We start from the raw sequence: 24,053 nt of genomic DNA, 5'->3' as shown, positions 1-24,053 counted from the left end.
AGAAAAACGAAAGCACAATACTTAGAATAAAACAGCACAATTTTTATCTCAACTGTAAGATTGCAGCTTCAGCTCAGTAGAAAAAACAAGCCAAAATGAACCATATGTAGTTCTGAGGGATTCAGTTTTTAGGAGAAGATTTAGGCATTTTAAGCCTCTAATTCTCTTAGATTCTGGAGTGCATCATGCCAGTCACTGCTGCTCGCTTCCTGGGTGATCCCACTGGAGTCAGATGAAATGAACTGCACTCCCTAAGAAAGAAATTACTGGACACGTTGCAGCTTTAAGGATGTTGGAATCCTGGTAACTTTACTATTTACTATGCGGTGGAAAATACCACATTTGTAAGACTATGAGTAAGTGCCAAATAAGATGACAAAATTTAGACTAACCAAGCTTTAGTCTTAGAACTCATAATATGCCAGTCCCAGTATTTGAAGTGTTTATCTAATGGACTAAGAAGCCAAATACTTCAGAAACTAAATACTGGTAAAAAAAGCCCTCATGCATATTATCCTTCAAGAAGTAGGTGAGCTAAGAAAATATTGAAAGCACCGCTCTATTACAGTTCTAGTTCCCACAGCAGACCGCTAAAATCCAAATGCAGAACACATTCATGGAAAGTAACACAAATAGCAGATAAAAAGTGCTCTTCTCCCATGACTCCCACAGTAATATCAAGCACTGTAAAGACAGACCTGCAAACAGCAAATTAGCAGCGGCAAGTGAGCAATGATGACTTTGCTTGAGGTTTTTGACTGCAGCTTCTCCGACAACTTGATGCACAGGTTTTCTGCACCTTAAATGAAAAATAAAACAGAAAAAATTATCTCTATCAGATTTATTATTAGGCCATACACAATCCAACGCTTACTGGAATTTCTAAAATTTAACAGTTTCCCTCTTCTTATACTACAGTTTCCCAAAGAGATTCAGTCCTTCTCCTGTGGAAACAGTTTTGGAAGCTGAGGATCTGCACCAAACAGCTCTGCCGAACACTGAGAGAACGACAGTACTTAAAGTCAATTTTCAGTGTACTTCATATTTGACAGAAATTAAGTACTACAAGGTTCAGAGGAAAAAATCCTTCACATACTCAGAGGCCATGTACAAACTATACAAGAAAATAGAGAAAAAGTGAGAAAGAGCTTCCCGGTCCTGTCAGCAATGAAGAAAAAACATCTTTTTTACTGAGAAACATGTAAGACACTAAGAGCAATAATTAAAAACAAACTAGAAGATAAGCAGCTGCATCTAATGCAGCAATTAGACCATCTCCTGCAGATAAGCTAATAGGATGATTCTGTTTCCATTTCTATAGATACCTAATTACCTGCTCAACTAATTTGACAACTTTTCGATGGAAACTTTAGTTTTGTGTTCTAACTGCAAAAAGTATTTCACTGAAATTGATTTTATATTTCTCTGAGCATCATCTACTCTCAGACCTTGTAAGTATTTCTACAACTTAAAGATAACAGACATTCCAGAGACTGAAGAGCATTTGTTACCTTGTTCATCTTTCACAGCCCACACCATGAGATCCACACAGGCAGCATTAGCCTGACAACGCAGTTTTAAAGGACTCAGCTCATTGTGCAGCCGATCCACGTCATGAAGGATTTTCTGAAGTTCTGACTGACTGCTGTTGAATTGCTCTAGCACAAAATCATGGATCTCCTTCACAAATAAGTTGGGAAGGTCTAAAGAAATAAAAGGAAACAGCATTATACTAGAAGGATGGGAGTCACTGTATCATCATATATAGCACATATAAAATTCATTGCTAAGTTATAAATAAAACTATTTAATGAACTTTCTGTCCCGACTAAATGATAAATTTCATAGTGAAGTCCATCAGTGAGCAGACAACTGAAATGCCTTCTATTAATCTTTTTAATAGTGCTTTTTAATGGTTCTATTTCCACAGGACCTATTTTACATTGAAACATTTCAGAATACAAATTTTACAGCCTATGTAGAGTTCCCAGGAAATGCAAAGCCCGGTGTTCAAGCACTCAATACAATGAAGACAATGCTTTGGATCCTAAACCTAACGAAGGTAATGAAGGATAAATTAAAACAATACGAACACTATACCTTTAATATAGTATAAGGTGTCTCTCAGCATTTTAAACTGAGCAAGATAAAGAGGGTCACTGAATGTTTTATAATAGAGATCCGTACTAGCACCCGTCTGAAAGAGAAAGGAAACAAGCTGCTAGATTCAAAAGTACTTTCCATTATATAAATAAATCTTATTTGAATCACATGTTCTCCCCCACAATGTAAACAAGCATTTAACACAGGTACCAGAAGCAGCCTCACAGCTGTTCCTCCCTCTACTTTCACCAAAAGGAAAGGTACAGCCATTCAGTGCATCAAATAAGATTGACTCTTTTGATTTGAAGAGCACATGTATGTTCTAACAGTGTTCTTGAAGAGAAAAGGACTTGAACCTCTTACTCTCAAAGACAGAAAGCTGTCTCCACTTAGGCCTACCTTTCAAATACAGCAGTACTTTAAGGAAAGCTGGAGCAAACACCAAAGTTATTTTCTTGTACAACTCAACACATGGTCTTTTCATCACAACTTTACACCCAGAAGGAGATGAGGTTAACTCCATAAAATGTGGTGGAGGCTGTTAAGAGAACTGTTCCCAGGGAAGGAACAAGGACTCGCAGAGCTCCAGAAACAAGTATGTCAACTCTGAAAGCAAAGGTCCACGAACTTAACACTACTAAACTTATAGAAATGACACCTAAGAAGGCAGCAGCGATTTCCAAGCCAGAAAAATAAAAACCAACACATGATAAAAGAAGACAGTGTTACTGTAATATGCAACAAAGACCTTAGTCTACTGCAAACCACTTTTGGGCAATCAATGCTGTAACTGAGTAGGATAAGAGTGCTAAAGTAAGAACTGGTTTATTTTTTAGAGAGAATAACTATTTCCTTCTATGTCAGTGAAGAACATTTCCCCTTCACCCCTGCATTTTACACAGTCCAAAGCTACACTTAAACCACTGAAAGAACAGTTCAAACAGGAAATTAAGATCATTTCACAGAGAAAAGAAACAGCCTTCCAATTATTTTTTCTTAAGACAAAAAAAAAAAAAACAAACCCCAAACCAACAAACAAATCTTTAGAAAAGGAATTTAGAAACACACCTCTGCAACTTCAGCTACAACTGCATCCAAGGTCTTCAGCAGAGAATCCGCAACAATCTGTTTTACCTATCGAGGAAAAAAAGTAAAAAGTAAGGAAAGGATGTTTCCTGATGGTGGCTCTAGACAGGAAAGCAATACAACTTTGCCCTTGCACAGAAAACAAGTCACTTGACTGCAAAGTGTCAGATGAAATTAAGGCTACAAGAATTTCTGGTTGCAAGAAGATATATGTTTGAGCCTCTGTGTGCTGCTTGAAAATAGCTGCTGCAGGAAGCAAATACAGGCAGTAGTTTTTATCTGTGAGAGTTCCCAGCAACTAAACCCTTTCAGGACAGGGTCTCATTCTCACAGCAAAACCCAATCGTCTATTTCAGTAACTAGCAGTATGCAAGTTATTTCAGACCAAGCGCTCTGCAAGATTCAAACAGGAAGACATTAACATAAATTTATTTGATTTTACAAATTCTTCGTGGTTTATATGAGAGCTTTTAGGAAAGCTATTAAAGCACTTTGTTAAATGCCAGAAAAATAACATTACACAAAGCTTGAGAGACAAACAAAGCCTTTTTCTTTGCAATTCTAAAAGCTTAAACTGCAATGATTTCTAGCACAAATATCAAGAATGCAAACTCACTGCAGCCTTCATAAGAATGCATCACATACCATGTTCAACAGCTGACGGAGCATTTCCAGTGGGATGTTAAACTCTTTATTGTTAATGCCATTGAAAAGAGGAGAAACTGAAAAGCTGGAACTGATTGTAGAGAAGTAATAATCAGGATCCAGTGCACTCCCATCAGGAAGATACGAACCTGATCAGAAAAAAAAATAGAAGATTAGGGAAAGAGAGGATGTATTAACTTTATTTACTGGTAATGTTCAGTCACTACTAAAGAGCCATTTCCAACACAGGCACAGTCTTTAACTTACAACTGTGAAGAGGCACATTACAGCTAAACTACTAGTAAATCAAGACAAAAAATGATGAAAAAATACATTTGTTCATTAGAAGTTTATAATCATAATGGAAGAACTCAATGACTTGTGCCCATGTCAGAGACACTGCTGACAGGAAGTCTCCCCATACTACCGATGTACATTAACCTGAAAACCCAGAAACAGAGAATGCACAAACTGTTAAAACCCTCAAAGGGCCAGACAAAACCAGAGACCCCCAAACATCTCAGACACAGAGCTCCTCTGCTTGATTCTATGATAGGCAGCTTATTTTCAAGCCCTGCTTTGACGTAACAGCTCACAGCTAGAGCTCTACCAAAACTTAGAGGTTAAGAATTTGTATATTAATGCATGAACATTTTTCATGTTTCTGCCTTGTATGATCTCAATTAACGCACACTAGTGAGCACCCCAGTTTATCCTTTATCATTTCTCACGTCAGTAAATAAGTAGGTCTCTACACAATGACCCATGTCACATTTACTTCATATGCAGTAATTGTTTCAGATTTATACAATGTGCCACATATGTCTCAAAATTCCAGATCCTAATCCAACAATTCCGTTGTCTTGTGAAGCACAATATTAGCACTTGTTCCTCAAAGCTACTCAGCCTAATCTCCTAAAATATTTTTGGCCTACTTGAATTAAGCTCTTCAGTACTAGGCACAGCCAAGCAGCAAGGAAATCAGATGCCTCTCAGAAACAAATGAGCTTGGAAACCACTCGTGTTAATAATAACTTCCTACTGTCTTTATCCCCCAAAATTTGTCAGTATCCTAGCAGGCATGTACCAGAGAATTACTGTAAGAATTCTAGAGGGCACAGAAAGGGGCCAAAAGGATTTTTGTTTTTCCATAAACAGTAACAAAACCCCAGAATCCCACACCATTTCTTTGCAAAATAATTTACCTTCAAAGTAATGAATTGCAGATCCTCCAGGAGAGCTGGGAGGGGGAATTCCACGTTCAGGACTAACCTGAAACATCACACATTTAAAAACTAGTTATAAAACACTGAAAAATCTTCCAGAGAATGGTTTGTACATTTTACAATGAATCACAGCTTCAAGAGAAACTAACAGGAACTACTCCTTGCCAGACCAAACAGCTCAATTCCAGCCAAAAAATGGAAGTTAAAAAAAAGCCAGTTCAGTGCTTTTGATTAACGGGAAGCTGTAAGAATGATAAATCATGTCCTATATGAAATCATGCTAGTAACTATCTGTGGTTTCAAAACCAGCACCTGAGTCCATTTTTCCCCTAAAACAACATCCACAGCTCCTGCTGAAACCAAAGGGAGCCCATGTATCCTCAGCACGTCTGAGGACTTTAACCATTAAGTGCCATCTTCCTAAATTCACAGATATGTACCGCAATGCTTTTGCACAACACAGGGAATAGTATTTGCCAACTGTTCCATGTGAAGACTTATTAATACAGTTTACTGTCACTGATTGTTCTGCAGCTCAGAAACTAAAAATTATTTTGAAATTCATTTGTGGAATCAAAATTGTTGATCTCTGATCAAACAATGTGTTAAGAGACTGTCTGTATAACCAGTCTGTATATCCAGGCTTAATGCTGTCTTAACTCCCCCAAAGACCATGAAATCACCTAAGCACCAACTCCAACACAGAGCAAGTCATACAGACCTGTGAGATACTAGATACACTGCTAGCTTTTCTCTTTAGTGTTCCTTCTTGGCAAACAGTGAGTAGAGAACTGGGGAGAATTGATCTGAAATCATTAAAGGATCGTCGGCGAATTCCTTCAAGCTCTTCTGGAACTCTCAGGGAGTGTGGGGGAATTTTGGGGAAAAGCTTTGAAAGAAGAGCCTCCTCTGAATTGCTGTAGCGACCAAAGGCTCGAGAGATTCCTATTAGGCAGGGCACTGCATACTTGCATAAATATACTGGAAGAGAAAAACACACAAAACAGTATGTTGATGGTAACTTAGAACTATTATTTCATAGTTTTGCTACCACTTCACTAAACTATTTCAGCCTAATGTGCTTTACAAATACACTTAATACACTTCAGCTTCCATATTTACCAGCCAGCAACAGAATAAACATGTGTTGAAGGAAACTGAAAGCAAAGCTACTCAGTTTTCAGGAGTGATCCTGATAATTAGAAAACACAAGAGAAGTCGAAAAGGACAGGAGTTTCAAATATAGTAACAATTTTAATAGTACCTTTATCATGCATTTGCGGTGTCTGGCACATTCCCAACAGGAACTGCATTACTTGTAGAATTGCATCCAAAATCTAAAGTAATCAAGACAGACATACAAAAGCATCTTTTGGTGAAGAGATCTTATCTCATACTAGATCACCACAACAAATGAAACTTGCAAATATTAAGGTAAGCACCTCTGTAAACAAGATGCCTTAATGCTGTGTGACTAAAGTAGTATCTTGCCCTCACTCAACTTACAAAGCTGCATTTGTCAAGTCTGTGGTTAGCTGGTATGTACTAGCACAATAAAATTGCAGCACTCCTGATCTCAGCATCAAAACCTGAATTCAACTGACATTCTCTGACACCCAGAAGTAAGAGCTGATTTATTAATATCTTCTAGATACTTGAGTATCAATTAACACAAGAAAATAATGCAGTAGTACAAATGTTAACCAAGCCCTTTACAAGAGAGGAAGCAGCTGCGGCATACTCTAGGCATTTGTCAGTATTGCAGCATCTTTTCCAACCGAAATGATTCTATGACTGAAGAACTGGGTACCACATCAGCACAAACTTAAAATAAACCCTACCTGCTCTCTGAGAGACACATCCTTGTAAGCAACATCTGATAACAACGTCACCAAGCAGAAGCTGAAGTTTTCTGCCACTGGAAGCAAGCCTGCAAAAAAACAGACAGCAAATGAGCCCCTTAAGCACTGTTGGAGAACGCCAAAATGAGCCCCTTAAGCACTGTTGGAGAACGCCAACATAGAAAGAGCAAATAATAATAAAGGAAGAAGACATAAGTGATTCCCTTGTCATACAGTTCTGAGATAGAATGTAGAAAAACAATATTACATAAAAAATTCATTACATAAAAAAACGGTAGAATTTCAGCCTGGAATGTTAAAAGAATAATTTAAATAACTGAATTTTTTCCTAGGCTTTCAAATAATAATTAAAAAAATACAGTATTACATAAAAGTATTCCTACAGCAATTTCAAGAGATACCAAGTGAGCAAGAAATTAAGGGTTTTAAATAGCAACTAAGCATTAAAGTGAAGAATAGAGCGTACAAATCTTAGGTTCTACTCTCCTGCTCTAACTGCTATACAATCTTCTCCAGTTTAGTAACAAAATACATTGAGCATAGAATTATTTGGATAGTGTAATGTACTGCAAAGCAGTCAAGCAAGAAAGCTAGGAGCTACTCAACTTTCTCTCTGCTGCTAAAGAAAATCAGTATTAAAGGTTGTTAAGTCAGGAGCTAAGACCCTAGCAGGACCTGTCAGCTCCCCTTGTACCATGTCCTAAATAACCTTTGTTATTCCTATTTCCTAGCTGTCATTCCATAGAAAGATCGAAAAAATCCAAATATCACCTCTGCTTTTCCGTGCATTGCTTTCTTCTATCCATTGGACTTTGGGCAGACCCTTCAGAAGTCGAAGGAGGTATGGAACCACGTTATCTTTGTGCTAAAGAGGAAAACACGCTTCTTAAAATGGAGAAGAAAAGCTGAACCATATAATCTCAAGCTACTTTACAGGGATACAAAGACTACACTAACCACACACAGAACTTGCTTCTAATGATTACTCCACAGGCTTCTTGAATATTGCAAAACTGACTTCAACACAGGCAAATGAAAATAAACCAATTCAGTGTTATAAATCCAATCCTTTCATTCTAGGCAACAGTTCATTCTCCATGAGTTGGAGAAAAAACATTAAGAACAGCAATTAACCCCAAACAATTTATTAGTTTACAAGGTCACACAATAATTTTAAGGCAGACAGAAATTCAGAGCACCAGACCCAATTCAGTACATGTGATCCATCTCATAGCCACCACTTCACACATCTTGCGTAACGCTTCAGCTTCCTAATCTGCAAATCAAACGGGAGCACTTCCCTTCCTCAGAGTTGGATTAATTAATATTAACTGCTGGCTTTGGAAACAAAAAAAAAAACGCTAGGAAACACGAACAGAACTGCCTTATTTAAACCATACTACAAAAAATTAAAACCCCCACAACATTAATAACATGCATTCAAAGCTACATCATAGTAACTTAGTATTAAATAGGAAAAAAATCCTGATGCAAACCCTAGCAACATTAAACAGCTTAAAGTGAGGACTAATGTCTTTGGACATAGGACTCTATATCCTTCCTTTCCTCTGCATGGAACACCACCACACCCAGGGTTTAAAGGGAAGAGAACCACCTTGTCATTCACAGGCTGACAGATACAAAAGGGGTGCTCGCTTACAATGCAGCCCACATGCACTGTCTGTCTTTTTATCCTGGGTAGTGTCAGGTATGAAAAGGTCTATTACAAACCTGACATTCAGAAGCATGTAGAGAAGAACAAGCAATGACAAATATGGTTTGAGCAAATCCTCCTGAACAGCCTCTTTTCTCTCCATGAGCCATCATAACCAAAAAACATGACAGCAGTTTGGCTGTGGCAGTGCTATGACACACTTGTCAGTGCTGTCCTCATTTCCTTGTGCTCTCCTGCCTGCATCCATCTGTTCTCTCTGATCGTCTGACTTATTTTTATGAAAAGTAAATACCAAATTTCCATTTTCACTGAACAACTAAACCTGAATTCATGCAAAATCTTTCACGTTAAATAGAGTTACAGCTTAAACAGGAAAAATACCTGAAGGTCAGATTCAATTAGAAATATTCCTAAAGCAATCACAGCATCTCTGCGACGCTCATCTAATTGGAAAATCCCGTGGAAATCCACTGGACACATACAGAGCAATTTTTGTACCTGAAAAACAGCGGAGGGAAAGAACAGTGGAATAAGACTGAAACTGTCACAACCACCCACGAGAACAACAGTCAACATGTTAAAACTGTCTTTTACAGGTCCACCAGCAGACCTCAGGGAAGCAAACAACTGGCTCCCAACTCCTCCTTTATGGCACAGCCCTAGAGCCCAGCAAGCTACGGGCATGGGGAGCACCACTACAACTGCAGACGTTTTCAGAGCAGAGGAAGCAGCTGGCTGTGCTTTTCAAGACTCAATCCTGTGCTTGAAGTGGACAGTAGTCTTTCCACCTTCTGGAAGACAGGTGGCCACATTACTCTCCTTTAGTCATCAATCTTAGTGAGAGCATCTAAAGGCGAGGAAAGAGTGATGAATGACAGAAACTAAAGACAGAAAAATCTCAAGTCAAACATTTTTACTATAACAGGGGTCAATTTAAAAGTTTTCTTCAACATTCGATAAACTGTTTCCACATGTCAAAAGAATTTCTGAAACTTTCAGAGCATCACATTCACAAAGCTCATTCCTGCATCCCTGCTACAGCAAAGCCTTCCTTCCACTAATCCATTGAGCATTTTCGATGGGCAAGAAATATGCAGTAGGCACATATATTACATTAACTCCATTCCTGTGAACAAAAACTGGGTGGATGGAGCTTTGGTACAGCTGCACCAATGCCTTCTTCATATATAGCAATGAAAAATAAACTGTCACCTAGCTGGGTATGGCTTTTGCTCAAATCCTTTTTTAACACAACAGATTAAGTTTCAAGAACTATTATTTTCTCACTACTTACCTATTATTTCATAGCCTGCAAACACACATCTAAAAAATGTAGTGAATCTCCCAAATATTTTTTTCCCCCTACGGAACTATTAAGAAAGGGAAAATACCACAAGCATATTGTCTTTTTATAAATCCTCTTGATGTTAATAAATATTACCTTAAAGGAACTGTCGTAATAAATAGCAGTGTTTGAACACCAAGTTACTTCCGATTTCGATAACTCTTTAAACACCCTGCCTCTAAATTTCTAAGCCAAGAAACTATTTCCCTAGAGAATTAGAAGACTTTACTGGATGCTCTGTGGAATTCAAGATTCTGGTCCTTAAACTGCCACACCTCCGAGTTACAAGACCTGTAACACAACACAAATAATCCTCAACAGAAAATACCACAGAGGGAATACGAACTTTGTAACTTCTGACGCATATGTCCCACATCAGGTTAGTATCTGCGGTAACGAGTATCTTTTGCTAGATAAGAACTTTTAATATCATTTAAATCTTGGAAGGGAAAAGAAGGGAAAGGAAGGGAAAGTCCACGGATATTAGTCAACCAGCAGGAAGGCTTAAAAGAAAGTTATTTACAGTTGGCTGTCAGACTAATAGTAGACTCCCAGAACAAGAACAAAGAAGCCTGCACCACCAGGCTGTCCAGCTCTCCCCCCTGCAGCATCACCATGCTTGACCATGGCAGCTGCTCCGTGCCACCAGTGTAGACCCATGAGGGGAACTACCCACATGGGGATCCCACTGGTCTGGTTTGACGTTCAGGAGAGGTTTATCTCTACCAGGCACATTTTATCTGGAGCCGACTGTGTCGCTTGGATTTAACCAGATAAAAGCAACCAGCCCCAGTTAGGCTGAGACTAATTACATCCACAAGGCCATGTTCCACAAGCTCAGGGACATGCAGCTCCTGTGAAGACCCACGCTCCTCATGAGGACATGGGGGTGCCCCAACAGCACCGGCCATGGCTGCTGCGGTGACACCTCCTTCAGCGACGGTGGGTTCGGGTCAAGATGGGCTACGGGAGCACCCCACAGGCCCAGCAGCCCCACTGCCACAGGACAGCCCTCACCCGAGTGGAGCAGCATCCCCCGGGCAGCGGCATCCCCCCACCCGCGTGCCTCCAAACGTGACGGGGCCAAGGGAAGCGGCCCCGACCCCGCACCTCACACAGGGCCGCAACCCGACGCCCACCCCGCACACCGGCACAAGCACTCCCGCAGGAAGGGCTGCGACCCCCCCGCCGCGGCTCCCATCCCGCCGACCCTTCCCCGCAGGCTCCCCACGAGTGACAGGCAGACACAAGCCCCACTCGCATGACGAGCCTCCACACCGCAGCCACTCGGCTCCCGCACATGACAGCCCCAAAGCGCCACAGTCCCCACAGACGGAACCCCCACGCGATCCGCTCCTCACCTTCTCCAGCGGCGCGGGGTTCTGCACCGCCAGCGACCGCGCCAGCGACAGCACCGTGTTGAAATAGAAGCCGCGCGCAGTGCCGGCACTGCTCCCCCGCCCCGCCCCGGGACACGGACCCGCGGCGGCCGCCGCCGCTGTGGTGCTGGCTGCAGCCGTGGCCGCTGTCGCAGCAGCCGCGGCCGCCGCTGCCACCGCCGCGGCCGCCATGTTGTGATGGAATGCCAGCGGCCGCCCCCCCGCCGGCCAGCCCGCCCCGCCTTCCTCTCGCGGGATCACCAGTTCGCGCTGGCGCACAGCACAAAGATGGCAGCGTCCGCGGCGGCTTCATCGCCCCGCCCCTCGCGGGTGCTCCTCCCTCCTGCTGCGCCGCCCCAGGCCCCGCTCTACAAATGGGCGCTCCCGGCGCGCCGCCGCTCCCCCCCCCCCCGCCGCGATGGTTGCTCCCAGTGACCGCCCGCCCTTCAGCGCTGCTCCGTGCGCCCAGCCCGCCCCGAGGAGGGGAGGTGCACGCGGTGGTTCCGCCCGGCGCGCGGGGGCGGCCTATGGGCGGAAGGACGGGAGAGGGCCGCGGGCTGAGGGGACGCAGCCCCGGCCCGGCCGCCGTTAGGAGCCAGCGCTGAGCGCGCCGCCTCCTTGAGTCAGCCGCTGTGCCCAGCACCATGTCGGGCCTCCCGAGGAGCTATAACCCCTTCGCCGAGGAGGAAGAGGATGAGGCGGTGTCGCCGTGGTCGGCGAGCGGCGGTGGGGAGGCTGAGGGCGCCTCGCGGCAGCGGTACCTGCAGCAGGAGGTGCTGCGCCGCTCCGCCGCCACCGCCGACAGCACCACCCGCTCGCTCTCGCTGCTGTACGAGTCCGAGCGCATCGGCGTGGCCGCCTCTGAGGTGGGTGGCGGAGCGGGGACGGAGGCGTCGGCGCCGGGGCTGTGGCGGTGTGCCGGCCGGGGCGGTGGCGGTGTGTTGTTTCTCTTTTCGCCCTCCCAAGCGCCTCTTCTCACAGCTGTTTCGGACACTGTACGTCTGCGCCACTGCGGACGGGTTTTATGGGTGGAGGCGCGTCTGGGAGGTGTTTTGAGGCGAAACAGGAACGCTTAGACCCTCTCTGTATCACAGGCTGTGACTCGGCTGTGTTGTCAGCTGCTTACTAAGCAGCTCCAATCAACTCTTACTAGGACTTATTAGTGGCATTTGTGCCTGGTTTTATCCGACTAAAAAGCTTTCAGTAGCTCTCTTGCTAAACGGAGAGCCTGCCCTCTTGGTTGGTTGTGATGGCCTGGCTTTGTTCGGATTAATCATTTCCTTCATTCTTCTGGCCGTGTTTCAGAGTAGCTTATCCTTAGAGGCATCACTCCGAGAGGTCTTGTCCACTGTGTCACCTGCTAATGGGACGTTTCCTTCAGCGTTAGTACCGTGGTTGCCCAAATTAACCCAAGAGCACCCACAGACTGCAGGAAGTGCTTATGCTGAAGAGCTGTCTCGGTGGCTCTTCACTGAACTCGTGGACTTGTGATTTGTTTGCCCAGAAAAGCACGGGAAAAGCCCACAACCCTTAAATCGCGTTTGCATCTTTATTGAGGGGAAGACTATTCCACTAGAATTCCCAAAAGTTGGAGAGAATATGAGCACAAGTTCTTCGTTTAGCACTCATGTGAGCTGCATGTGACTTTCCTGTCAGAATTAATATTTGGATTACTTTGGAATAATATTTGTGCTGCTGAATTAGAAAATAACTGTATATATCACCATTTCTAAACTCTGCACTGTATGCATTTGCACTGCTCAAGTAATGATATGAAAAAGTCATATTTAGATTTATTGTCTTTGGTTATTCTGTTTCTAAATTACCAGGAACATCCCAGTAATGTCAAAAGAGTATCCCTTCTTAATGAAGGTGTCATCCTCAACTAGGAATACCTCTCCTTGCTCATTTCCCAGCTGCAAACCTTTGCATTTTCACTACATCACCCATCTGGTGCCATGCTTTTTCCATCAAGAAGAGACACAAATATCAACCTGACAAAAGGCCAATACAGAAGATTCCTGGATGCTCTTTGTAGTAGGTGTTGAGAACCTGGCATTGTGTAGTGATGAGGATTTTATAGCTGGCTAATGTAGCTGATACACAACTCATGACTGAAACGCCCTGGGGGAAGAGGAGTGACTGGAAAAGCTGTATGCCTTCAGAAATAATCTACATGGGATGATGGAACTACTATTTTTTGTCAGAGTCTTCTAAATGTTTGATGTTTCAGTTTACTGATGCTTCTGTTTATCTTGGCTTAACTAGTTCTCTTTTCCTGTTGATATCTGTTAGGAGCTTGTACGACAAGGAGAGGCACTGAAGCGGACAGAGCAGATGGTAGATAAAATGGACCAGGACTTGAAAACTAGTCAAAGGCACATAAATAGCATTAAGAGTGTTTGGGGGGGCTTGGTGAACTACTTCAAAGCCAAACCTCCGGAGAGCAAGCCAGAGCAGAATGGAACATCTGACTATTATGCTAACAGTAGGTAAGGAAAACCCGTGTTTTATTTGGGACTTACCTCCCACAGCATCTCTGAAATGTCATCTCAAAATCGGAACTTAAAAGATCTGTTGATTTGGGCAAGTAGACTCCTGAGATGGTGTCTGGCTCCCTTTTTCCCATTAACTCTTAGGAGACTATTTTCACTTCTATTTATATTTATAGTGGTAAGAATAACACTGAGAAATTAATTTGAGCAGTTACAGAAAATTACACAAGTGATTCCTCTGTCTTCTGAATTAGCATGCTTGCTTCAGTCATACCAGGAAGCCCTGATCTGTAGCACTGACATGCTTCCAATCAAGTATTATGTGTGCTTCTTTAGCTTCTACTAAAAGCTGTACATAGAAATTAACTGCTGTGAAATTAGTGTCTCAGAATACTTGCCTCTTTAGTTGAGGGATTTGTGTAGAAGCTGGTAGTGGTGCATGGATTGATTCCCTCCTTCCTTTTCCCTCCATTCGCCACTAGAGGAAAGCAATGGGTTGCCTCCAAGATGAAAGATACAGTTTTGGTTTTGATACCAGAGTTATTTTCAGCACTAAAGTTTTGCTTTCACTGAAGACAAATGCTAATAGTTTATTTTAAAGTGATATATTGGATCTGGTGTAATAAATGTGCTGCTCTTGTGTTAAGTGTGATACCTATTCTTGTTTAATAGATTGAGAAGGAGGCTTGTGGTCCATAGGAATGTTTTCTTTTTATTCTTTGTTACTAGGTTAAAAGAAGCCATGATGTCTAGTAAAGAGCAAGAGTCAAAATACCAGGAAAGTCATCCAAATTTAAGGAAGCTAGATATAGGTTTGTAACTTTATTTTACACTGTCATCAATGCAGGGGGAAGGCAGAGACCCTTCAACTTGCCCAACTGCTGGCTTATGTTGCTGCTTAATGTCTGGAGATCTGTATCCCAGCCTTCATGGCTCTGAATTCTAGTGAACTGTTTTCCCTAAAACTCCTTGTAGCCAAGAATCCATATAACAGGCAGGCAGACTTGTCCTGTCCTTGCCAAAATGCATTTGGAGGTTGTTCTTTTTAACCATCCCTTGTCATAGTTTTCAGATATATTTTCCTTGTTATTTCAAACAAGGACTATAACCCTTCGCACTGAAGTCATTACTTGATTCATGCAGGGAAGTGTAGGGGTTTGATCTCATTCCCCATTCTCACAATGTGTTAACTTCTGTGATGACTTCTGTGTACAAAACAACTGCTCCTTTTTAAAGTGAAGTTCAGTCTAGTTTAGTAAGAAAGCAGCAAGAGTAAGAAAGCAGCAGGGTATCTTTACAGTTGTAATTCTGTACATAACAAAATGCTTTTTGGTAATGTAAATCTCCATTCCACATCACATAACATTAAAAGTCTGTCCAATAGAGGGCAGAAATAACTCAACTCTGGTGGTATGTCCTGAGGGAACAGTAACTGTGGTAGAAGTTACCAACCTACCTGCTGTTACCTGGGTGGCTGGGTTTGTTTTGTTCTTATTACTCCCAACTACCCAGCAGAACTACAAAAGGCTGCCCAAAATAGAATAATTGTAGCTTAATACCTGTTCATTTTGAGGGATGGCCTATAGATAGCACTGTTGGACTACTTTTGATACTTCTGCTAACAGGTTATGTGATTACATGGCAGCTGTGGTCAGACTCATTTTTAATAACTCTTCTAAAACTTTAGAGCATCTTCTTACCAGCTTTTATCTTATATAATGTTTTGTACATTATACTCTTAATAGACAATGATTTCAGCAAAGCAGATTCAGTTTCTTCAGTGCCCAGGGATTCCTATCCGAAGAACCAACACCTGCGTGCTTACCACCAGAAAATTGATAACAACTTAGGTGAGTGTGAGAACTGATGCTCTTTCATGTAATGTAATTCTCAATTTTTGGCTCTTCAGCCACAGAAAATTACTAATATATTGCCAATGAACACTTTTTAGTTTAGTTCACAGGTGGAATTTGATAAATAAAAATGTTTGCTTGTATTTTGCATTTCAAAACTGTCTATGTGACAGAATGCAAAGCTTGACTGAAACATACATTATTTGAATGGTAGAATGCTGTGGGGTCTGTGTGTCAACTAGTTGTAAATACTAATAACTGAGTTAGAAATGCATTTCACCTGAAACCAGCTAGAAGGAAACTGGCTAGGGTGCCTGGAAATGAAAATCTACTGTGGTAACTGATATGCTATTTGCATTAATACTTCAAATTCTTCTTCAACATGCTTGTGCTTTAGGAATTGATAGGTTTTGAGCTGTCTCTGAGTGAAGAGACCAAGGGGGAAAAAAGCCCAGACACCAAAAGCATGAGTCCTCTTGGATCCTTTACTGACAATAAGGAAAACACTCTTACCAAATGTGTATATGTTGGTAAATATCTTGTTTGAAAGAGGAAGTGGTCCTTAAGTATCGTAACACTTGCAATTCAAGATATGAATGTTTCTCTGAATCATCCTGTAAGTTGACTGGGATATCATTGGGACAAGCAGGCTTATCTGTTCTGAAAAATCTTACTAAGCAGGTGTAGCAGTATTATAAGGAAATACTGCTTCAAATTGACATCCACGTTATACCAGTGTGGAGACTTATTGCCTCTTTTTCTAAAGTTTGCTACTTGTATTGAAAGATGCACTCAACTTGCCTAACTGACAGTTAAACTTGGATATTAAATTGCACCTCAGTTTGGACCCAAAGAATTTATAACTGTGTGCAGCTTTTGAAATAAATGTGTTTCACAGGAAATGAAGGAATTGAAGGACACTAAATATTTGATTTGTGAATTTGCTGAGTTGCTTTCATTACTTCCCCAAACCATTCAGCTGACTTTCTCTTCCTTTGTTCTGCAGCATATATACAAAATGCCTCTTTGCTTACATGTGTTGCTGTTTAGCTGACCTAGAAATAACAGACTGGAAAGAAATCAGGAATGGATCAAAGAGAAATAGTCAAGCATAACAGTTAGAGGAAGCACATTTGTTCTACTCACAAGCTGTGCAAAGCATATTAGCCTCGAAAGCATTTACGAGTCAATCATGCAATAAAATAGTTTCCCTGTAGCCAAATTAGAAAATCTGAAATGGGATTTTTTTATCTATGTTAAATAACTACTTAAATGGTCTGTGTATTGGTGTCTCTGCATGACGTTTACAGAAGAGCAATTGACTTAGTGAGCATATTAAGTGTATTGAGAAAAAATGTACTCAATTTCATATTTTTTTATATATAAAGAAATGGAAATTATATATATAATTTTAAGTATAAACTACATTACAGGGTATGTCCCTTTATAAAGGTCCAATTTGGCTTTAAGCATCTGCAGTTAACTTGTAATGGAAAAAAGGAAGTGATTATTTCTGGTAGCAATGCAGTGGAAGCATTAATATATCGGTGCTTCCCCTGCTGGAGAAAAACGCCCAGACTTGAGCACTTGTAACTAACGTATTCTGACTCGGGGATTTGGAGAAGAGGGAATCCTGACAGTGTCCATTTAAGCAGTATGCTTTATATGGCCTTGATTCCTTATGGTCACTCTCTTTGTTGACAGATGAGATGTCTTCTGGCTTGAGTCGTCTGAAAAACCTAGCTCTTGGGCTGCAGACAGAAATAGATGAGCAAGATGATATGCTGGATCGGCTAACAAAAAAAGTAGAGACACTGGATGTCAATATTAAAAGCACTGATAAGAAAGTCCGACAACTTTAAAGCCTTTTTATTTTTTTTTTTTCCTTGTTCAGCATCAGTTCTTGGATGTCTCATCTCAACCCATCGCTTACAAAATCTTGGACAGTATCTGCTTCTCTTCGTTTCTGTTATTGATTTTATTGTCATTAAAATTGCATAATCTTAAATGCAGCTTAATACCTTAACTTTCTTCTTAAAGGGAAGTGCATGTTGAGTAAAATCAGCAGTTGGGTCAATGTTTTTGTGCTGGGTACCCCGTGTAATTGTGTAACGGTGCGTCATGTGTGTGGAGGAATTTGCAACCTACAAAGCTTAAGTGTCCTTCACCTGGGAGCCATGATGAGCAAAGTAACTGCATTTTGCTTCTCTTTTGGGGAGGATGGAGGAACAGAATGTGCTGCTTTGTTCAGAGCAAATGTTGCTAATTCTGTTTACCTACAGCTATGTTAAGTTCTGACAAAATGCCAATTTCCAGCTGTAAAGATAATTTGAAGTAACTGTTCTCTGGCTTTCTGGGGCTTAAGGAATGAACTGTTCTGTGGAAGTTGTAAAATAACAAGGGTGTCATGTAGTGATGATAATATCCTGTGTGTGTTCCCTTTCCTGAGATGACTTTACCAAATGGTGGCTCCACAAACTATGGTTTTATGTTTGGGTCACTAAATGCCATCACCTTTACAGTGCTTTCAGTAAGTTCTTTAAAGGTAACTTACGGTCTCTAAGAAATGCTGACTGACAGTGACTCCAAGTGTGAGTAACAAAATCAGAACTTAAAAGTTCTGTATAGGTGCTCTTAAAAATTCTTTTGTAGAAATTGTCATGATTGCATTTTTATTTTCTGCTCTTTCTCAGCTTATTTAGTTAGGTGGTTATTTCAAAAATAGCTTCCATTTGAGAAATGGAGAGTTGGCCTGATACTGCACATACAGATCATAGGAGATTGTTATTTGAGTTCACATTTATTACAAATGTGATTAGGGATTGAGCAGGTGCTGCATTTTCCTAAGTAATGTGACTGGTTCTGAGGAACTCAGCTTTGGTTCCCATACTTCTGTGTTAGCTTAGCAGATAGGAAAAGTTCCTGCAAATGAAGAAAAACTCAAACATTTTGAGTCTTCCAGATAGAAGTTTGGCCTTGCACTTTGTTTTATTCTTGTACAACTATCACTGTAGAACAAAATAATTACAATTCCATTCCAGCCTGAAAACATGACAATGAGAACTTGCTGGCTGTCTGGAAAACAAGGAAGTTGGTTTGGAGAGGCCAAGAGACCTGTATCAGTATTGCAGCACTTGCTATCAAATGATAGATTGTGGCTAAGGAGCGATAGTTATTTTATCGAGTTGGTGCCATGTTATCTTACGAATTAAAGGAAGACCTTGGTGTTAGGGCTATTAAGCTTGTAACCTTCATGAACACCACATTCACACCCTCCCCTTTCCTCCCCCCCACCCCGCAAGGAATTTGTTACCTTGAGCTCACTTGCTACAGAGTGAACCCAATAGTTAAGGAGATGAAAGAAAACTTGAGCCTTTCTTGCTTTCCTGTCTCTCTTGAGAGTTCAATTGTCAATCACTAAAAAAGCTACACTTATTGGACATAGTATTACTAAAGAAAGTACTATTTCTGGGATTTCTAGCAAAGAAGAGTCATGAATTAAAGTGAACCTCTGCTTCCCCTTATGTTACTGACGTCATTGGTTTAGGTACCTAAAAAATGTTTTGCAGGGACATAAAAGTTCAGCTTTTGAGTACCTTGTGAAGTTATTGAGTACCTTTAATTGATTTTAATTTTTCACTTTGTCTTTTATGCTCATTTGGAACCATAGCATAGGAAACCTTATTAATATCAATGTATCCTCTTAACTTTTTTGGGTGCATACCATGACTAATTCTCTTTTACTCTGTTAAAGTATTTATGAATTCTGTGATTTGGTGTTGATGGTTAATACTTTTTTTTTTAGCAAATAATACAATCATTGCTTTCCTAAGTACCTCAGTGAAAGAAGATTGAAATTTGGATTACACCTGGTTTAGTTTTTGACTTTTTCCTTTTATTAAAAGGGTGAAGAGATTTGTATTTTTAATTACCCCAATGCTGATTAACAGAAACACTTGCATCTTGGAAAGGATGTCTAAATTCTTTCCGTAAGAGAGAATATAATAACTTGCCTAAAAATTTATAACACCTTGTGGTGTGAAATCTGCCTTCACCTGTATGCAACTATTGCTTTCCAAAGTAAGATTTTACTAACTAGGATGTATGCTGAGACTTCTGATTGCATTATGGTTAACGGAGGAAAAATATAGCTGGAGGATCTGGTTATGCATAAGAAATATGGAGATTGAATCCAAGCAGATTTGTTCTTATGTAAGAGTGAAGTGTGCTGCCTTTCTGGTGTAAGCTCTTGCATTTCTTTAGTCTACAAAGCTGATTTTTTGGTGGACTGTTGTATTAGCCTTGCGAAATGTTTTCTGCATCCTGGATACCTTTGATGCCTTTAAAACCACAGGCAGGGAAGGGAAAATAAAAAAAGCCCTATTTCTGCTTTGAGAACCTCATCATCCAAGCAGAACATCAGGATTTCAGCCATGTAATAGTTATACAGATGTCTAACCTCTGGTCTCTGCCAGCAGTCCCATTCACTGTGTCGGTTGTGTATGTCTCTGCTTAGGCTTTCCTGCTCTATTTGTTTTTTTTTAATGGCCTTGTTTTAAAGGATTATTTCGCATATTGGATTTCTTTTGGGGGGAGGGCGGGGGGGAATGTTGTAGATTGTGCATGGGTATAACTTAATTTCTGCTACAAACTGAATTCCTTTACTCGGCTTTCATACAGATGCTCTATGCTGATAAAGAACTTAAGTCTAACTGACATAAAGAGACACCGCTGTCTTAGACTAGCGATTAAGGCTTTTGCTTGTTAGAATAACTTTCCATCCTGCACAAAGGGGAAATTTAAAGGAAGAAAACACCTGATTTTTGCCTTTCCAGGAAATGCCATTTTGCATGTGCTATGAAGGACTTAGGTCAGTAGCTTTTCTAATTAGAAAACTTTTCTTACTAGTAACGCTAGATAGCCTTCTTCTTGGATACTGCTGAGAAATCTACCTTGTGTAGGGTCTAGGGCTTTCAGTGGAAATACAATTTGCACTCAAGTACTAACCTGATAAGTTAAATAATTTTGCCTAAATACTCACATTGGGCATAGAAATTTGTGCCCTTGCATTAAAATAGCTGTGGTTAATTCATTCTTATTTGTTTGAGTAGAAGTTTAATATTAAGGTCAGAAGAAGACAGTAGAAAAAAAAAATACAGTCTTTATAAAAGGCAATTTTCTTGCTTCAAGCAGCTTGCTAATAGATTTTGAAGAGGTTTTAAACACCGGGAAGTAGCATACCCTTCATAACATAGATATAAGACACTAGAAACAGCAAAGAAAAAAGGGGGAATACCTAGTATCTGACTTGTAAGTGTATCTGATTTTTAACTTTCCCGAGCATTGAGTTAAATATTGTAACAACTGATGTGCAGCTGAATTTGTACTACCAAGGTTGGTTGCTGTGCTGAACTCTACTGGCCTACTGAAATCACTGGGACACTATAAACCAGGTTGGGTTTTTCTAACGCGTCAAATTCATCTGAAATATTTTGCTGCCTTGTAGTTTTGTGATGTCATTTGTTAAATGGTGACATAGGAAATACTTCCCAGCCACTCTGCCTTCTGAACAAAAGAATTTTTGTAGGCATTTTTACAAGCATACCAGGGTATGTGTTAATTTTTACTTTGAAATATAGGGGGCTTGATTTTCAAAATCACAGGTAGTGATTATTTGTGTCTGGCTTTTTTAAATACTACTTTAATTCTGTGCCACCCAGGTATAACACTTTATACATGTCAATTTAAAGTATCTATTATTTAAATGCTTAATGGGGCTATAGTTCAATTTAGGAAATGGAGTAAGTGTTGAATGTTAGACTGTCAATAAAAAAGGTGCTTATTGTTAATGAAGAGTTTTTGCATTTATTTCCCAATATTCTTTGATAACAACTTTACTGACACTTCTTTCCTGTAACAAGGTCTCTTCAAAGGCTGGAACTACTCTGTCAAGTTTGTGCCAGACTGGAAATAAGTTTACAGCTGGTGGGTTTTGGTTTCTGAGAATAAGCCGAGTGTTACCTTTCTACTTGACTCTTCAGTAGGTTCTTTTAGATCCTGGAAGAGGAATGTAAACAGGCATTTATTTCTGCAGAACTTTGACTTGTGATAGTAAAATAATTCAAGATATTGCTTGAAAAGTAATCGTGCCATAGTGCTTGCTATTACCAGGAATATCATAAACTAAGTGGATGCGTGGACAAGGCAGGCAGAGCTGCAGTAAGGCAAAAAAGGTATGCACCATCTTCAAAACTGAAAACCAGCAGATCCGTAATATTCCTGTGTCATCCCAAATGTGCTGATGGCAGAAAACTTCAGAATGTCCTGACCTTCAGTTAGGTTCCTATCTGTACATGAAGGGAGGAGCTTGGCTTCTGGGAGTGTTTTTGTAGCGAAGTTTACTTAATTTTGTTTGATACCGTAAAGCAGAGATTCAGAAGTGCTATTACAAAAGCTCGGGAACGGAAAAGTCAATACACTAGAGAGAGATTGCAGGCTTCTTAAAACTCGGATGACTTTGTTTTGCTGCCTTTATGCTGAGAGTTCTTCAGCAAATGGCAGCCAAGAGCTCTTCCATCTCTGCACCTTATTGTTGCCTACACAAAAAATACTGTGAAGAGCCCGGTGGAAGATGGTAGAGAATGGAGCAGTGTAGTGGATCCTGGATCTCTGCTGGGAATGTCAGCTTGCTCAGCTTGCATGAGGAATCTGAGTCTTTGAAGAGAGTATCTCACAGATCTATTTGCTTAAGGCTGGTCAGGCATTTCAACCCTTCTGTGCTTCCTCAAGGACTTGCTTACAGTGCAGTCCCTGCCTTTCTGGGAAGTGAGAGAGGGAAGGGGAGCTAACAGACGCTCATGTGAGTGTGTAAAACCAGGCAGAGCAGGTGCAGTTGCAGTGAAGGACCCCCATGCTTCTGCTGCTGAAAAGGGGTTTGGTTTTAGGAGGGGGTTCTACACTTTGTTGTTTTGGTAGGTGGTTGTTGCTTTCTTTGCTTCCAAATAAATACATCTTCCCAAAATGGGAAAATATGAAGCAAACTGCACTGGGGCAGAAGTGAAGGCTTGGGAAGGCTCAGTGACAAGAAGTCAGGGAGGTGCCCCCAGAATAAACAGACTCCCAAATCAGGAAGATCCCTGAATGCCAGGCAGAGGTTTTGGAGCCCTGCCTCAGCTATAAAAAGTCTAGATGGATTGTGACTTTGCTGTTAGTGAGGCAGAACCTTCTAGAAAATGGCTCTCCAGCTCTAGCTGAGGATATTCTGGGGAACACAATGGGCTCCCTTGGCATCTTCATTCTAGATGGTCCTTTTTCCTCCACATTAATTGTAAATCTCTTGTTTCTGTAATGGAGAGTAGTCACTTGCCAATGGTGAGTTCTGCCTACACTTGGAAGAAATCTTTGCCCAGGTCCTGTGTGTCTCAGCCTTCCAGGGTCTGCTAGGGCAGCAAGAGTATGAAGGGTGCTACTAAAGCTGTTCTGTTTGTATTAACCCTTCAGTGTAGAAAGAAAACAGTGTAGAAAGCTTGGAATGTGTATGTCAGTTGCTGACAAGCCTAGAGGGTGGGAGCCTGCCCAAAGACATTTATAATTTAACCTCAGGTATGTTAGACCTGTTGAGAGAAATTACAGAGTTATTTTCTCTTGGTTTTACTCAAAATTTCTTACTGACATTACAGATTTTGTAGAATTCTGTAGAATTTCTGGGCAACCCCAGTGTTAGTTTGCATCTAATGTTTGTTGGCTAGCTGGTGCTTACTGGCTAGCTCATTTGAGTGCCTTTGAAGAAAAATTCCTGCAGGAATTCCCTTGTGTGAAGGGTGGTAATGCAGTCTGCTTTTGGCTTCCAGTAAGATCCATAGTAGCATCAGTACTAAGCTACTGCATACCAACAGTCAGAACATCAAGTCTTGAGATTCTTTATTGCCCTATTTTCACCACTGCCTTGTGCATGGATCAGCCAATGTGTTCATATCTCTGCCCACTGGCCCTTTAGGAGAATGATGACAGGATGTTTCTTCCCTCTTTTGAGTGAGGTCTAGGCAGAGAGGCAGCCAAGAAATCCAACAGTACAATATAAATAGTAAGGTTGCAAAATTGCCATGTAAGAAAGCAAAGGTTAAAATCTGATTGCATTCACCTGCCCATGGAAAAAGCTTTGTGAAGGAAGGGCAGCATTCTGCTAACAGCACTGCAGAGAAGACCCATGAGTCATCTGATCTGCTTCATCATACATTGCTAAGTTATAGGCTGTTGGCACTTCTGGCACTCTGTGTTGAGTTGTGACAGAGCCAGATAGAGAATATTAATTAGAACACACAGTATTGTGATAAGGAGAGGAGGATATTCTTTCCTAAATGACATAGTTGCAATAATTCAGTGAT

The 24,053-nt window shown here is 41.0% G+C and overlaps 2 protein-coding genes across 4 annotated transcripts in view; one reads left to right on the top strand and one right to left on the bottom strand.

Annotated features, from left to right (window-relative positions):
* PI4KA (phosphatidylinositol 4-kinase alpha) overlaps positions 1-11,513 on the bottom strand; it is a 56,607-nt gene extending 45,094 nt beyond the window's left edge. The window contains exons 1-12 of one of the 2 annotated variants that reach the window (XM_065693112.1): positions 11,304-11,513; positions 8,979-9,095; positions 7,694-7,787; positions 6,902-6,990; positions 6,325-6,397; positions 5,782-6,041; positions 5,040-5,106; positions 3,835-3,983; positions 3,172-3,237; positions 2,101-2,197; positions 1,512-1,703; positions 699-799 (exon numbers count right to left, since the gene is read on the bottom strand). In XM_065693112.1, coding sequence (XP_065549184.1) covers positions 699-799; positions 1,512-1,703; positions 2,101-2,197; positions 3,172-3,237; positions 3,835-3,983; positions 5,040-5,106; positions 5,782-6,041; positions 6,325-6,397; positions 6,902-6,990; positions 7,694-7,787; positions 8,979-9,095; positions 11,304-11,513 — 1,515 coding nt within the window. The remainder of the gene's footprint in view (positions 1-698; positions 800-1,511; positions 1,704-2,100; positions 2,198-3,171; positions 3,238-3,834; positions 3,984-5,039; positions 5,107-5,781; positions 6,042-6,324; positions 6,398-6,901; positions 6,991-7,693; positions 7,788-8,978; positions 9,096-11,303) is intronic. The other variant, XM_065693113.1, reaches the window with a different exon arrangement.
* A 352-nt stretch (positions 11,514-11,865) lies between these two features.
* Positions 11,866-21,518, top strand: SNAP29 (synaptosome associated protein 29). 2 transcript variants are annotated; one of them, XM_065692519.1, is made up of 5 exons: positions 11,866-12,187; positions 13,617-13,813; positions 14,546-14,628; positions 15,562-15,666; positions 17,374-21,518. In XM_065692519.1, exons 1-5 carry the CDS (start codon positions 11,966-11,968, stop codon positions 17,529-17,531), a joined length of 765 nt encoding a protein of 254 aa, XP_065548591.1. In that variant the 5' UTR covers positions 11,866-11,965; the 3' UTR covers positions 17,532-21,518. The 2 variants fall into 2 exon arrangements, with proteins under 2 accessions (XP_065548591.1, XP_065548592.1); XM_065692520.1 differs by lacking the exon at positions 17,374-21,518 and adding an exon at positions 16,067-17,366.
* The last annotated feature ends 2,535 nt before the right edge of the window (positions 21,519-24,053 follow it).

The sequence above is a fragment of the Lathamus discolor genome, chromosome 12 (assembly GCF_037157495.1).
Source record: "Lathamus discolor isolate bLatDis1 chromosome 12, bLatDis1.hap1, whole genome shotgun sequence".
NCBI lineage: Eukaryota > Metazoa > Chordata > Aves > Psittaciformes > Psittacidae > Lathamus > Lathamus discolor.
This window is presented reverse-complemented; position numbering and strand designations above follow the sequence as displayed.